This window comes from Perognathus longimembris, chromosome 6 (genome assembly GCF_023159225.1).
Source record: "Perognathus longimembris pacificus isolate PPM17 chromosome 6, ASM2315922v1, whole genome shotgun sequence".
NCBI lineage: Eukaryota > Metazoa > Chordata > Mammalia > Rodentia > Heteromyidae > Perognathus > Perognathus longimembris.
The window spans coordinates 17,822,120-17,837,776 of record NC_063166.1 but is presented as its reverse complement, the minus strand read 5'-3'; the positions used below and the strand labels follow the sequence as shown (position 1 = coordinate 17,837,776).

At 39.4% G+C, this 15,657-nt stretch overlaps 1 protein-coding gene across 5 annotated transcripts; it reads left to right on the top strand.

Annotated features, from left to right (window-relative positions):
* The first annotated feature begins 386 nt into the window (after positions 1-386).
* LOC125352949 (probable small intestine urate exporter) lies at positions 387-15,387 on the top strand. Of its 5 annotated transcripts, XM_048348347.1 has the most exons (13): positions 387-479; positions 1,819-1,946; positions 3,978-4,186; positions 4,758-4,991; positions 5,074-5,161; positions 5,560-5,646; positions 7,840-7,958; positions 8,081-8,242; positions 11,217-11,349; positions 11,431-11,578; positions 12,578-12,668; positions 14,546-14,576; positions 15,231-15,387. In XM_048348347.1, exons 2-12 carry the CDS (start codon positions 1,901-1,903, stop codon positions 14,558-14,560), a joined length of 1,332 nt encoding a protein of 443 aa, XP_048204304.1. In that variant the 5' UTR covers positions 387-479; positions 1,819-1,900; the 3' UTR covers positions 14,561-14,576; positions 15,231-15,387. The 5 variants fall into 5 exon arrangements, with proteins under 5 accessions (XP_048204304.1, XP_048204301.1, XP_048204302.1 ...); XM_048348344.1 differs by lacking the exon at positions 14,546-14,576; XM_048348345.1 differs by lacking the exons at positions 5,560-5,646; positions 14,546-14,576.
* Positions 15,388-15,657: the final 270 nt, after the last annotated feature.

The window sequence follows — 15,657 nt, the reverse complement described above, 5'->3', positions numbered from 1 at the left end:
GTTAAAGTCCTGGCTTCAAACTCTGATACCTGTAAAAGCAAACAAACAAAATTATCAACTCATTTACATTAAACAGAGGTATGGGTGAAAAGGGATAGGAAAGGAAAATAGAACTACATTACCATGAAGATGAAAATAACTCCAGGAGACCTAAGAAGTTTACTGCTTAAATGAGGTGTTCAGTGTGTTTAGATCCATATAAGGGACACTGATTCTGATTGGAGGATCAAGAAAAACATAGATGACCTCAGCTGAACATGAAACCTGAGAAAGATTTGATGAACTTTACCTGGTTCTCAATCAAACAATAAAACTAAAGTTAAAAATTAAACCATTGAGCCAATAAAATCCTCATGCTTGCTTACATAAAGACAGAAGGTTTTGCGTAATCATTATATTCACGGAATTTAGACATGTTTCAAAAAGCTGAGAGAAATTTGTGTGCAAGGAATGAAGATTCTGCATTCTTCCTCCTTCAGGTTAGCATTCAAACGTTTGCCTTTAATGTTCTGCTTTTGAGAGGTGGGCATGGGTCTTTGTCCATTTGAGAACAGTCTAAATTGATAATTTAGGCTAGAGATTGTGGGGGAAAGAACATCTGTTTGTGAGATAATTATGAAGATGATTGAGTGATGCTTTTTTATAAAAGGAATATTGGAAGGAAGGAAGAATGGGAGACAAGGAGAGGGAAGGAAGGAAGGTTGGAAGGAAAGAAGGAGAGAGGGAGACAAATTGAAATGGAGAAAGAGACTTAACTGAAGCAATTACAGGTAACCAGTGATTTTTCACTGTACATTTAAGAATGTATTAGAACTAGACAATTCAGTGTAAGACTCATGAATTAAGCTGATTTCTTTTAGACACATAAGCTTTCACAAAACACTGATCATTGGTGATACAGTTCCTTTAAATGCCAATTTCTCCTAGGGGAAGATTAGAAAAGCCATTCTGACTTCTCTTCATGTCATGCCTCTCTCCAACTGACTGTCAGGAGGCCCTGCAGGTCTCATACTGGGAAGTGCAGCTGCAGCCTCATTTGACACCAGCTCTGTCCTACCCTCACATCCTACTGTCAAATTCCACTGCACTCATGTACTCCAGCCAAGCTGTTCCTGCTCATTTCCAAGAAAGCTGGAAAGGACTTCAGTTGTAATAAGTATAGGGAGGGAGGGGTCAGTCAGAGCGAAGTCCTCCCACCACATAGAAGAAAGAATTCCAGAAGCACAATATTCCAGTCACTTGTATGACAAATATTTACTGAATCAATGAGTAAGTGTCAGTGAACTCTTAAGCTTGTGTTCACTAAAAGTATCTTTATAATCATAGGGGAGATGTAACCCTGAAAGCCTCATCTTGATTTTTGTGACCCATTTAATCTTTTCTATTCAATTAACTGTCCCATGGTGTGAACAAGAATGTAAGCACATAGTTTTAATTTTTATGGTAGTATATTCAATCCCTGAACCACTCTTTTTGCCAGTGAACACTGATTTGGGCTTCAATTTTTGTATCCACTTCTAATTTTCAGTGTCTCTCTCTCTCTCCCTCTCTCTCTCTCTCTCCCCCCCCCTCTCTCTCTGACTCTGTGTGTGTGTGTGTGTGTGTGTGTGTGTGTGTGTGTGTGTGTCAAGACTGAGGCCTGAACTCAGGGCCTGTACTCTTACATTGCTTTTTTTCACTCAACACTGAGTGTAACTCACCTTTCCAAGTCCATACAATTATTTACTGACTGCTCTGAGACTGGGGACCATGGTTATATAAAATATAGGAAACTTCTCCTTCTCCCTCTGTATTTGTTTTCTCATTCTTTTCTTTCAGTGAATAAATGTCATTCCTTGCTAAGGAGCCAACCAAAATATCCACTTGAACAGATGTCAAGAATACAGAGCCAAACATTTCCATGGATGATAACTTAAGCATGACTCAAGAGCAACCCTCCAAGAAAGGTAAAATCTTGTCTAGAAATCTGGTTGTGGAGGCTGGGAATATGGCCTAGTGGCAAGAGTGCTTGCCTCATAAACAGGAAACCCTGGGTTCTACTCCTCAGCACCACATATATATAGGAAATGGCCAGAGGTGGTGCTGTGGCTCAAGTGGCAGAGTGCTAGCCTTGAGCAAAAAAGAAGCCATGGACAGTGCTCAGGCTCTGAGTTCAAGACCCAGGACTGGCAAAAAAAAATGGTTGTGGAAACATTTGGCTTCAATATCACCTCCACTTGCCTTTTGCGGATACTCAGCATTCTTCTTACTACTGTCAAGAAACCCTAAAGGCATATTTGGCTATTCAAAATAACAACTGATGTCAGGCACCAGTGGCTCTCCCATGTAATCCTAGCTACCGAGGAGGCTGAGATCTGAGGAGCATGGATCAAAGCCAGCCTGCACAGGAAAGTCCAAGAGACTGTTATCTCCAATTAACTACCAGAAAACCAGAGGTGGTACTGTGGCTCAAGTGGTAGAGCACTAACCTTGAGCTGAAGAGCTCAGGGACAGAGCCCAGGCTGAGTTCAAGCCCCATGACTGAAAGGAAACAACAACTCATCAAACTTTAGTAGGAAACATAGAAATCAATTTTGTTTTATCTGATTCTAAGACCAGGGCTTGTCCCATTAAATCTTTTTATCACTCTAGGGACAGGCTTTTTCTTCAAACCACATCATTATCTTTCCTCCTTCCTTTCATCTATATTATAACTAGTGTGCCTAAGTACTTCTTACTAGTGCTTAGGAATAAACCCTACTAACTGCATCATCAGTTGGTGTCCAGCTGTGATTTTCCTGTTTCTCTCTGGCCTGTACTTACTGGAAAGGCTGGGTCCTTTGTATCAGACTCTGTTGGGACTTCGGAGGTTTTTAGTGTGTCCAAGTTCCAATGATGTCTTTGCTGGGTGTTACTGTGCTGCTAAGACTGTCATCACACAATTCTAGGAGCTCCATATGAAATGTGAAGAAATGTCCCCATCCACATTGTAATAGAGCTCCACTCTTCATGTTTTATTTTTCTGAGCTCTGATTTTGCCTTTCCAAACCATTTCACTATTTGATTTCTCCCATGAATCTGTGTCTTTTCATTTCTACTCTCACCTTGCTCATGCTGAGGACATGGAAAGTTCTCCCCCTTCCACTTACTCTAATCAACTACACACATGCTTCAAATCCCTGCTTGAGCAATGCTTCTAAGGGAGCTTCCTCTTCCATTAACTCCCAAAGGCCAATAGGACCACCTGTATAACGTCTCTTCTCCCTGTAGTTCTGCTTCCTAGACAGAGGTCAATTGTCTCCTTCTTCTCCACTTAGAGAAAGAAAGAAAGAAACGAGAAAACTTCTTTATTTTCTGGCCATTATGGATATAATTTGATTATAGAAAAGTAAATTTGATGTTTTTAATAACATCTGTTAAATGTCTACTGGTTATTTTTTCTTTAATTTTATTTTATTGTAAGGGCAATGTACAGAGGGATTACAGTTACTTACGTAAAACAATGAGTACATTTCTTGTGGAATATTTTACCCTTTCCTCTGTTTTCTCCCACTTTCATTCCCCCAAACTTCCCTCCCCCTCCAAGTTGTAAAGTTATTTCCAACATATTATGAGTATCACTGTTGCATTGGTTCACCCTTTGTCCTTTGTCTCACCATTTTGTCATTCCCCTTCCCTTCCCAAATCAGATAAACATACATTAGTATAAATCTCGAATGGTCCTAGTAGAGATCACAATAGTTGAATAGCTATGTACAAATGACCATGTGGAATGATGGTAATTGAAATGAACTATGAGATATAAAAATAAGAGGGTTTTAAATTTTTTTGCTTGTTATTTTGTTTGTTTAAAATGTACTGTATGAAGTTATTTTTCCTTTGTTTTTTTTAAATCTTTTGATTTATCCCATTGTCACTGTTTTTTATTTTGGTACCCTATGTTTTGTTTATATGAAAACTTCTGGATTATAAAACTTCATGTCCTATTCTCTTCTTAGGCCTTTGTTCAGTCCGACATGGGCTGGCCTTCATCTTGCAACTCTGCAATTTTTCAATTTCTACACAACAAATGAGCTTGAGCATTGCTATCACTGCTATGGTAAACAATACAGCAACCAGCATCCAGCCCAATGCTTCCGTAGAAAGACCCTCCACAGACTACTCCCAGGACTACTGGAATGAAACACGAAAGGAATTTAAGGCAGTGGTAAGTTGGAGACTGGAGTCTGATTCAAATGGTTTGATGTAAATGGCTATGTTAAGAAAAAAATCCAATGCTCTTACCTGGCAAATGCTTACTGAGTATACACTGAGTATATATACTGAGTATATCGTGTCTAAGGAGAGTTCATCTCTGCTTAGTGTCTGTGAGTTTAACCACAGACTAAGTTAAAATAAACAAATAGAGTTTACCATTTAGTGGAAATAAACTCTTCCCACAAAATGATGAGGATCACCACAAATCAAGTTTCACAGATGGTGTCTACTGTCTCTTTCTAGACACATTTGTTTAGCTTGTTTATAATGTTTCCTTCCTTATCAACTTCCCCCCCCACACACAAGCTTTCATATCTTAATTGGTCAATTATTTGTGTCAGGATGACAGGAGAGTATGGAGCATACATTGATGTCAATTTGTTCCTTTTATGATATCAATAGATTGGAGGAATTGGAGAATGGTTTAAAAGAAAGAGAACTGCTGACTATTATTTTTCTTCTCAAGTCTTTACAATAAAGTCCACTTTCTAACCAAAGACAAAGTTCTCCTCGTCTTCTAGGCCCCTACATATGACTGGAGTCCAGAAATCCAGGGGATCATCCTGAGCTCTCTCAGTTATGGCTCATTATTGGCTCCAATCCCTACTGGCTATGTGGCTGGAGTATTTGGAGCCAAGTATGTTGTTGGTGCTGGCTTGCTCATTTCCTCAGTTCTGACGCTCTTCCTTCCACTGGGCGCTGATGCTGGAGTGGCTCCATTTATTGTTCTTCGGGTCATCCAAGGCATAGCCCAGGTACTAACATGTTTCCCTAGCTAAAATGGAATATGGCTTCCAGAATGATCTCGTGTATCTAAGATGGAAAACTTTCCCCTAGGTTATGGTATCAACAGGTCAGTATTCAATTTGGGTCAAATGGGCTCCGCCAACGGAAAGAAGTCAACTCACCACCATTGCTGGATCAGGTAATTTATATCCCAATCGCCTTTTACATGAACTGTCCACATGTACTCACCAGTGGTCTATCAAGAGAATTAAGATATTATATTGCAATTACTCTATCTTCATACTCATTGCTGTAAAGCACTACCATATTCTATCTTTCTTGGTAAGAACTGAATGTTGGCTAGACATTAAACATAAATGTGTTTTATACATATTCCTTTCTTTTTAGACCCACAGAATGAAAACACAGTAGAAGGAATTCAAGACATAAATAGACTAAAAATTGTCTGAGATTAAAGAGCTACTGAGTAAAGGAGCAGAATTTGTTCCTGAGTAGTCTGAGTTGAGGCCCATACTTTCAAAACAGAACACCAAGGCTAGCCCTCTCACCCAGATCATCTTTGTGTCTTTTGTTCAGGGTCAATGCTGGGGATCTTCATTGTTCTCATTGCCGGTGGTCTCCTCTGCCAGGCCATAGGATGGCCTTATGTGTTCTATATCTTTGGTGAGTTTTTCAAATGTCAGAATTTGATTTTTATGACCAAGAATGCTAGGCATAATTTCTGTTATGCAACTATTTATGGTTAAGCAAAGCCTAATAAATATGGATGTTGTGAATCTTGCTGGCTCATGAAAGATCTTTTAAGTCTTAATATCCATGTACATAACTATAATAATCTTGTGACTTTAAAGACATCATAATGTTCCTTATGGCTTCTAAATAGCACAGGATTTCAGGGCAATATCTTAAATGAAATGTTGAAAGTATTATCTTTGAAAGACCATATTTTTGGTCAGATATATTTAATAAGCACTTTAAACAAATAAAAATAAACATCTCTTAAAATTTTCTATTATTATAAAAACCAACAAGAAGATAATTACATAAATATGACTAAGTCTTAGGGAAAGTACTGTTTGGCCAGGAGAGTTAGCCAGCTGTTTCTGCAGGATGGGGCAGATCCTAAGTGGCTTAGGAGCGTACAGAATACACAGTGTGATAGGCCAGAAAGTTTCCAAAGATACTTTAGAGGGTTCCAGAAAAAGTATTTTACAACTTCACAATTTTTACTCTCATTGAATTGTGGTTGGAGTCTGACTAGCTGCTGCTTTTGTGTTTGTTTGATTATTTAATAATTCTCTGAAGTCTCATCTGAAAATTACCTGATTCCTTAGAACATAGTCCTTAAGACATAGTTTGCATTAGAACATAGTCCTCTTAGATAAATGTCTTCTGTAATACCAGCTGAATATATTCACCAGAAAAAAATGTGAGTATTGATTACTATATTGAGGCTATTCAAATCATGAAATTATGATTTCATGCTCTTCATTTTGAGAAATTTAGTAGCATATACAGCATATGATCTACTGTTTGTTTAATCAGTATTAATATCCTCCAGCCCCAATGCTCAATAAAGGTGTTTTTTAATAGTAATCTCTCCATATTTTAATTTTTTTATTGTTTTGGTGCCAGTCCTGGGACTTAAACTCTGGGCATGGGAGTTGTCCCTGAGCTTTTTTTTCTCAAGGATAGTGCCTACATGAGCTCTACTTCTCACTTTTAGTTTTTCATGAGATAAAAGTTTATGGACTTTCCTACCCAGGCTGGTTCAATCTGTGATCCTCAGATCTCAGCCTCCTGAGTAGTTAGGATGACAGGCATGACCTACCTGCACCCGGCTTCTCATCCCCCACTTGATTTAATTCCTTGGTAGCAAAATGGTAATTTTTCATTGTATAGTCTCAAAATTCAGCAAGTCTGATATCTGTTGTGGGATGCTGGTGAAAAACAATGTGTAAATGACAAGCAAGTCAAGTAAAGAGAACGCTTACAAGTTTCCTAAAATTCCTAAATGAGGAACTTCAAGATGAGCTACATTGTCATTCAGTACTGATATTATTGAGTTCCCCAATCCTGTCATAATGTTAAGATTCCTTTTGTTAAGGAAACTCCACATCTAAAAAATGTTGTGTCTATAAATGTTGTGTCTATAAAATGTACTGCATCAGGAACTCAAGGTGTGGCTTCAGGTAGTTTACTGGCCTTGCGTGAAAAAGTGAGGTGAGAGTGTGATACTCTGAGTTCAGCTCCATTCCTGGCCCAAACTGGGGGAAGTATGGAGTATAGCAATACCCTGCTTCAAAAACAAGCAAACAAACAAATAATATTTACTGCTGTTAACTCAAGTGCTTTGAAGAAGATTTTAAAAGGGCATGGAAAGGTTTAAAGAAGAAAAGAACTTCATATGGCTAACAGGAGGAATATGAATCTGTACTTGAACAATGAGCTTGTTTTCAAGTACAAGAGGCTACTAATAACTTGGAACAATGTGCTGTAGCTTCAACATGGTAGTACTTAAGATCTCCCAAAGCTCAGTGCTTTCAAATAGACACCATCAGCTCCACAGTTCTGTGGGACAGCTGAGTGGCTCTGCTCTCTGTGCTTCTCATGTGCCTGGAGCAAGGAAACAGCTGGCATAGTCATGCCATGAAGACTTCCCAGCAGAGATGTGAAAAAAGACAGTGGCCTTCATGGGTAGGCAGAGAACTGTCCTCAGGCCACTGAGAAAAGCAAGTAACATGGCCAAGAACAAAATCAAGCGGTGGGGAACTATACACCTAGGATAGCACCAGGTGAGGGGTGTATATATGTCAGACATAGGAATCCACTGCTCACCAGACCTTCTTTTCCTAGGTGGCATTGGCTGTGCCTGTTGCCTTCTCTGGTTTTCTCTCGTTTATAATGAGCCCAAGAATCATCCCTTTATCAGCTTTAGTGAGAAGAGCTACATCTTGAGTTCACTGGCTCAACAGGTACATTGAGGAATTCCCCGGAGACTTCTCATGCTTGCTAGGCATCTCTGAGGTAAGAAAGATAGTAGAGCTGAGATCATTTCTTTCTGATGGAGAGGATATTAACATGTGTTTTCTTCTAGGATAGCTTTCCAGACTGGTCTCTTCCCATCAAAGCTATGGTCAAATCCCTACCACTTTGGGCTGTTATAGTATCATATTTCTGTCAATACTGGCAGTTTTCTACTATGATGGCATACACACCTACATATTTCAGTACTGTACTTGAAGCCAATGTCAGAGATGTAAGTAGAGACAAAGCTTATTCTGCTCTTCTGTTTAAATGCTTCATTATATAATCTGGGTCTCCCATGGTCATAAAATCAGCGAATTAGGTCCAGGGACTCAAATAAATGCAAACTGAGATTGTGCTGGTAGCTAATGCCTATAATCATGACTACTTGGGAGGCTGAGACCTGAGGATGGTGGTTTGAGGCCAGCCTGAGCAGGAAAGTCTGTGAGACTCTTATCTAAAGCAAAAAGCCAGAAGTGGAGCTGTGGCTTAAGCAGTAGAGCACCAGTTTGAGCTTAAAAAAAGCTATAGAATAATGTCCAGGCCCTGAGTTCAAGCCCCAGTACTGGAAAAAAAAAACAAGAAAAGGAAGGAAGGAAGGAAGGAAGGAAGGTAGGAAGGAAGGAAGGAAGGAAGGAAAGAGATGCATAAATAACCTATGCTGGAAATAAGAATATTAGTAAGATATGAAGTTCTAAGTAACACTTATACAAAAGTTCATGCATCATTCTTTAAAAATCTTGTTCAAGTATATGTATAAAAACACACACATACAGGTGTGCAGCTGTCTGGATGATTACAAAATGATCAGATGACTAACTGGCTGCCAGGAACCTTCAGTGGCTGTTAAACGGGTGACTTAAAAATCAGGAGCAGTGGTCAGTGTAATCCTAGTTAGCTCTGAAGTCTGAAATCTGATGATGAAATTTCAAAGGCAACCCAGGCAGGAAAGTCCATCTCCAATTAATGACCCAAGAGCCAGAAGTAAAGCTATACCTCAACTGGTAGAACATTAGCCTTGCACAGAAAAAGCTCAGGAACAGTGTGTTCAAGTCCAAGAACTAGCAGACATACAGAAAATGATGCACTATCAGATGCCTGTTAGTGAAAGGCCACTACATTGCTATTATAAGCTAAACCTAAATCCTTAGAGAGCAATCATCTCCTGTTGAGGGCACTTGGGGTAAAATGTACTGAAGGACCAATGGAGAGCTGACTTTCTTAGCAGTGGTTATAGTGTGGGGAACAGGCGTGGCAAGCAGGCTGGAGAACAAGAGATCAGAAAGCCCAAAGAGGGACTGGCTTTGCTTCTCTTGAAGAGGTAGAGGGTTGAAAGCAGGCAAAGAGAAAGGAACCAGGGGACAGGTAGTGCAGCCAAAAGGATGCCTTTGCTGAGTGATTGACAGCCCAAGTCTCACTTTGAGGCTGGGTAAGAAGATGAGCTGAGGGGGAAAGTGGAGGTTAATAAATGGAAAGACAAGTGAAAATAGAAAGCAGAACTTCTGAGGAAACGTAGACTCCTAATCTTTGTGTAAGTCACATAAAACCTTGATAGTTTTTGTTGTACTCATCCATAAAATGAACCACTTGAAGCAGAAAGAGCTAACTTCTTTTCATTACAGGAAGCATATATACCACAAAGGATGAGCTCTTTGGAATTTTCTGGAATAGAATTTTAACTTAGAGGTTGAACGATCATAAGAATTGCAAAACCACTTTTAGGATTATGTAAAGTTTGACTTTATAAAACCACATAAAGAATGAAAATTCTTACTCCCATTCCTGTTCTCTTGTGTGGTTTTTGTTGCTATTATTTGTTTTGTTTTGGTTTTGTGCGGGTACTGGTGCTTGAATGCAGGTCCTGAAAACTGTCCTTTGTGTTTTCTGCCGAGAGTTGACACTTTACCACTTGAGCCTTAGCTCAATATAGATTTTTGGTGGCCTACTGAAGATGAGTCTCATGGACTTTTCTGCCCTGGCTGGTTTGAAGTGGTGATGCTCAGATTTCAGCCTCCTGAACAGGTAGAATTAATTATAGGAATGAGCCACCATGACAGGCTGAGAGTTCTTTTTAAGTGTCTTATATAGTCTTCTATTGTTTCTTAATGAGAATGCAAGCATACCTGAATGTGTGTTTTTATTTTACCAACTTTTTTACACAAAATATTATAGGCCACTGCTACTTCAGCCACAGTGCCACTCCAGTTTTTGAGTGATTAATGGGAGATAAGAATATCACGAGTACTTTTCTACCTGGGCTGACTTTGAACAATGATACTCAGATCTCAGCCTCCTGAGTAACTAGGATTATAGGCATGAACCACATGTGCCCAGCCAATATTTGTCTCCGTCTTCAACCTTTGAGCAAAGCTGCAGTAGAAAATTTGTTCTTTCATCATATAGTTTCACAACTGTTTCTGTGGAGTAAAAAGCCACATATGAAATTGCTGAGTCAATGGGTAAAGGCCTCATAAATGGTCACATTTATTTATTGTTAAATTGCTCTCCATAGGAAACCAATAATATTTATGAGTACCAGGTGCCCTAATGTGGAGTTTTTGCCAGTTTGATCCAGGAAGATAGTATATCACGATGTGTTTTATTATGGATGGCAGGGTAACTTTAAACATATTCAGGAGCCACTAATATTTCCATTATATATAAATAATTCTCATCCTCTATTTTTATATTAGGTTATAGCCTTTTAAACATGGATTTCTACATGAAAAAGAGTACTCATCTTATTGTTTGTCTTTAGTTATTTTTTAGATAGGATCTTGTGTTTTTGCCCAAGGCCAGCTTCAGACATTGTACTTTCCACCTATGGCCTCCCATGTCTATGAAGCTGGGATAAGAAATCAGAGCAAGCACACATGGCATTTTGTTTGATATGGGAACTTTACCTTATGTTTCATGCTTTGGCCTTGAACAAGATTCTTCCAATTTTATTTCCTAAACAGCTCAGATTCTTGGTATACATAAGCCACTGTTCCCGGCTTAAAAATTATTTTCCATCAATAACAACAACAAAAGAGCTATATGCATATTTCCCCAACCCCTAAAATTACCTGATTCATTCTAGGAGCATGGAATTTGTATGAAATGTGATGCGTGGCTAAAGGAAACCCGTAAATATGGGCACTTTATCCAGGGATTGGTGTATGTCGTAGATGGCGCCATTCATTCACTTTTTCTCTGATTCTCAGAGTGGCATCCTGTCAGCCCTGCCATTTATTACTGGCTGTGTCTGTCTTATTCTTGGAGGTCTATTGGCAGATTTTCTTTCCTCTAGAAAAATCCTCAGACTTATTACCGTCAGGAAACTCTTCACTGCTATAGGTAAATATTTAAGCTGAATTTAAGCTGGATGTGGGGAGCTCAAGGAGCCTCTTACTTATTGCTTTTGTCCTTCTGCCACAGGGGTTCTCCTCTCTGCTGTGGTCCTCTTGATTCTGCCCTGGGTTAAATCCAGCTTCAGTACCACCGTGGCCCTCTTGGTATTGTCTTCTTCCTTCAGCAGTCTCTGTGATTCAGGAGCCCTTATTAACTTCCTGGACATTGCTCCTCGGTAGGGATTCCTTTATCTCTTCCTCACAATAGCTCAATTCAGGCCCAGTGGCCCTAAAACTGCTCTGTAACAAGGGTAAAACATGGCGTGTACAACAGTCACATTAGTTCTACATGCAAATAATTACCGGAAATTACCCTGAGCTAGTCAATCATTGTGAACTTCATGTCTCCAGAGAGTACTCTGTGGCTGTGCTGACAGCTCAGCAGAGGAGACACACAGCTCTGTCTTTTGACAAATACAATAGTTACACCAAGTGGATTCTGCCTATGTAAGACATATCTCTTATATAGGTTAATAGCAGAGATGATTGAGACTTTCACATTCAACTTCCCAAGTCCCAACACAGTCCACAGGACATCCTTCATCTCCAGACAATGAATACCAAGATAGGACGATAATTGATTTTTAGGGAGACACCATCTCTTCCAATGATTGGGGTATTATATAGAAAAAGTAGTCTATTTATTATTATTATTATTAGTAGTAGTAGTAGTAGTAGTATTTTGCCAGTCCTGGGGCTTGAACTCAGGGCCTGAGCACTGTACCTGGATTTTTGCTCAAGACTAGCACTCTACCTCTTGAACTACAGTGCCACTTTCAGCTTTTTCTGTTTATGCAGTGCTAAGGAATGGAACCCAGGGCTTCATGCATGCTAGGTAAGCATGCTACCACTAAGCCACATTCCCACCCTGAAAAAAGGAGATTTTAAAACAGAGCTATAGGATCAGGTTCAAGATCAGGAAAAAAGAAACCACATAAACTAAGTGCCAACCACTAATCTTCCCTTGTATCAACTGTGTTGACAAGTTCCTAAAGGCCATCCCCTTGGAAGGCTCAAGCTCTAGCACAGGATTATACAAGCCAGTAGTACAGTTCATACAGATTTTAATAAGAGTGAACACAATTCCAAACAGCTCCAGAGATAAATAAAGCTTAACAGGAAACAGAGATCTACCCATTTGTTTACATGGGACTGTTTTCTCACTTCTCTCTCAGATATGGTGGCTTTCTCAGGGGACTAATGCAAAACTTTGCTTATATATCTGGAGCCATCTCTCCTACTGCTACTGGATTTTTCATTAGTCAGGTAAGGATAAATGTTCTGATGAATATTTACAAGAGAAATGAATACACAAGTGGTTCTTCTAGTCTGGCAGAATAGAAATAAAACCAGGGACAGGAAGTGCAGTTATAGAAAACCAACAAAGAATTTAACAAAGGGAAATTAGGGCCACTCAGAAGAGTGAGCAGAGGGGCCTGGAAACGAGTTGTCTGCTGAATGGTCAAAGACTGGCTATTTTTGGTTGCCTTCCTCCCACCTTTCCTCCTTTCTTTAGGAAATTGGTCATACTGTGATTGGTTTGTTTATACTAGGCACAACCCTCCCTGGACACCAACCACAGGATGATAGGTCGTAGGAGGTTCTGCCTGAGTTATGACAAGACCCAAGGGAAGTGGCTATCAGTTGGCGGGGGGAGAGCCAGCCTGAATTGGTTGGCTGATAATTACCTTCAAAACATACATAAGTTAGCAGTAGATGTCAGACTCAGAGTATTTTGTTCCTTTCTCAAAACTCATGAGTCTTGAACATTCAACTTCCCTTCATTTCCAGATCAGCATATGCAGACAAATTACCACATGTGTGGTGAGTAGGAAAGGAGAAAATTCATATGATTCTTTGTTAAAACAAACCAAATATTCCAGTAATATTCATGACATTTGTTCTATAGTTTAGAGTGGCCTGCTATCTTGGCTTGCATGTAACTGGGAGATTTTTCAACATGCAAGGTTGTCAGCATTGAAACCTCATAAATCAGATATGATTGTACATGCCTATCATCCCTGCACTCAGAAAGTGAATACAGGAGGATCACTCATTTGAAGCTACCCTGAGCTGTATAGTGAGCCCCAGTCTTAAAAATTAAATTTAAGGGGCTGGGAATATGGCCTAGTGGCAAGAGTGCTTGCCTCGTATACATGAGGCCCTGGGTTCAATTCCTCAGCACCACATATACAGAAAGTGGCCAGAAGTGGCACTGTGGCTCAAGTGGCAGAGTGCTAGCCTTGAGCAAAAAAGAAACCAGGGACTGTGCTCAGGTCCTGAGTTCACGGCCTGGGACTGGCCAAAAACAAAACAAAACAAAACAAAAATTAAATTTAAAAAACCTGAGGGCTAGGAATGTATCTTGGTAGCAGAGTCTGTACAAGGCTTTGTGTTCAATACCAAATGAAACAAAACAACAAAAACCTCTAATGTGCCTGGGAAGCATAATTATCTCATCACTCTACAAAATCCCACAAATTTTTACATAATGAACCAGCAAGGTACTGAGGGAAGGACCAACTGCTCCTCGTGTGATTTCTCATGAATCAACATACAGAAACTCATCTGACCAGTGTTGCTTACATAGTGTTCTTATATCTGTGCAGCATTCCATTTAAAATAGTCAAAATAAGCTGAATGTGATGTTGCAGACCTTTATCCCAATGCTTGAGAGACTGAGGAAAGTGGCTTTTAAATTTGAGGTTGTGGCTAGTGTAGATTATTTGGTGAGACCCTGTCTCAAAAATTAATTAATTAATAATCATCAAATAAAGATAAACTTTATTGCCTAAGAATTTTATTGATATAAACTTTATGTGAAGAAAGACACTGATGGCACACTCATATCTTCTTTAATTTTCATGTGATTTTACACCAAGAAATCAAGAAAATGAATGACAATAACAAAATAATGGTTTTTAAAAAATAAAATCAAGTCTATTCTTGTGTGTGTGTGTGTGTGTGTGTGTGTGTGTGTGTGTGTGTTGGGGCTTGAAATCAGGGCCTGGGCACTATCTCTTAGCTATTTTGCTCAAGGATGGCACTCTACCATAGCTCCATTTCTGGTATTTTAGTGACTAATTGACAATAAAGATCTCATAAACTTTCCATTTAAGGCTGGCTTGAACCACAATCCTCAGATTTCTGCCTCCTGAATACCTACGATTTCAGGTGTGAGCCATTAGTGTCCTGTACTCTTCTTGTTTTTGAAGCTTCAATTCCCTAGCCACTGACTAACACAGTAAGGAAATACTCACTTTAAAAGGAAATACTCTAACCTTGTATTTCCTGCCAAATGATTCATAGACCCATTCATTCAAAAAGTATCAAATTCATACTTATTGAATTCAATAAGTATTTATTCAACATGTATTGAATATTAACAAGTGTCACACACTGTTTAGGCAAATAAATGAAAATTCCTCCCCTTGTGATACTAATACTATAAGAAAGAAACTGGCAGAAAAGTATTGTAAAACTCACGATATATTGAATGGCTGTGAGGACAAAGCGAATAGGGCATATTAAGGGAGTATAATTTTAATTCACTTGGGTTGACACAAGGGACTCCCAGAAAAGCTAACATTTAAGTAAAGAGTAGAAGAAAGTGAGCCAATGGTGCCCCACATGAGGAGGATTCCAACCGAGCGAACTGCCAGTGCACTGGCTTTAACATAGAAATGAATCTGCATATTCTAGAAGGCTCATTAGCCTGGGTTGAACTGGAGTTGGGAACAGCAGGGCATGGAATCATACAAAGCCTTTGTGAAGCAGGTGGGACAAGAACTGGGTGATTCTACTAACTGGAAGTTTTTCTTCCTCCAGGATTCAGAGTGGGGTTGGAGAAATGTCTTCATAGTTGCAACTGCTATTAATGTCTCAGGCCTGATCTTCTTCCTCATCTTCGGCCAAGCAGAAGTACAGCACTGGGCTAAAGAGCAGACAAGCACCCATTTCTGAGCAAACAGAGAGATGTGTGAAATCGGATGCTTCCTTCCTTGCTTTCCTTCACACACTTTCCTCATTTGTACCTGTTTGAGTGATTAGCCATTTAATTGAAATTAGCTTTGTTTCCAGTATCTTCTCAAAGACCTTGATTATATAATACTTAAGATTTACCATGTGTAGTCATTTCACTGGGGATGGGGAAGTCTAGTTGTTTCAGTCACAATTTCTGCATATCCTCCATTCTTTCCTCGGTTATCTGGTAAAAGCTTCAAAGCCCAGGGAACAATTTGTCACCAGGGCAAGA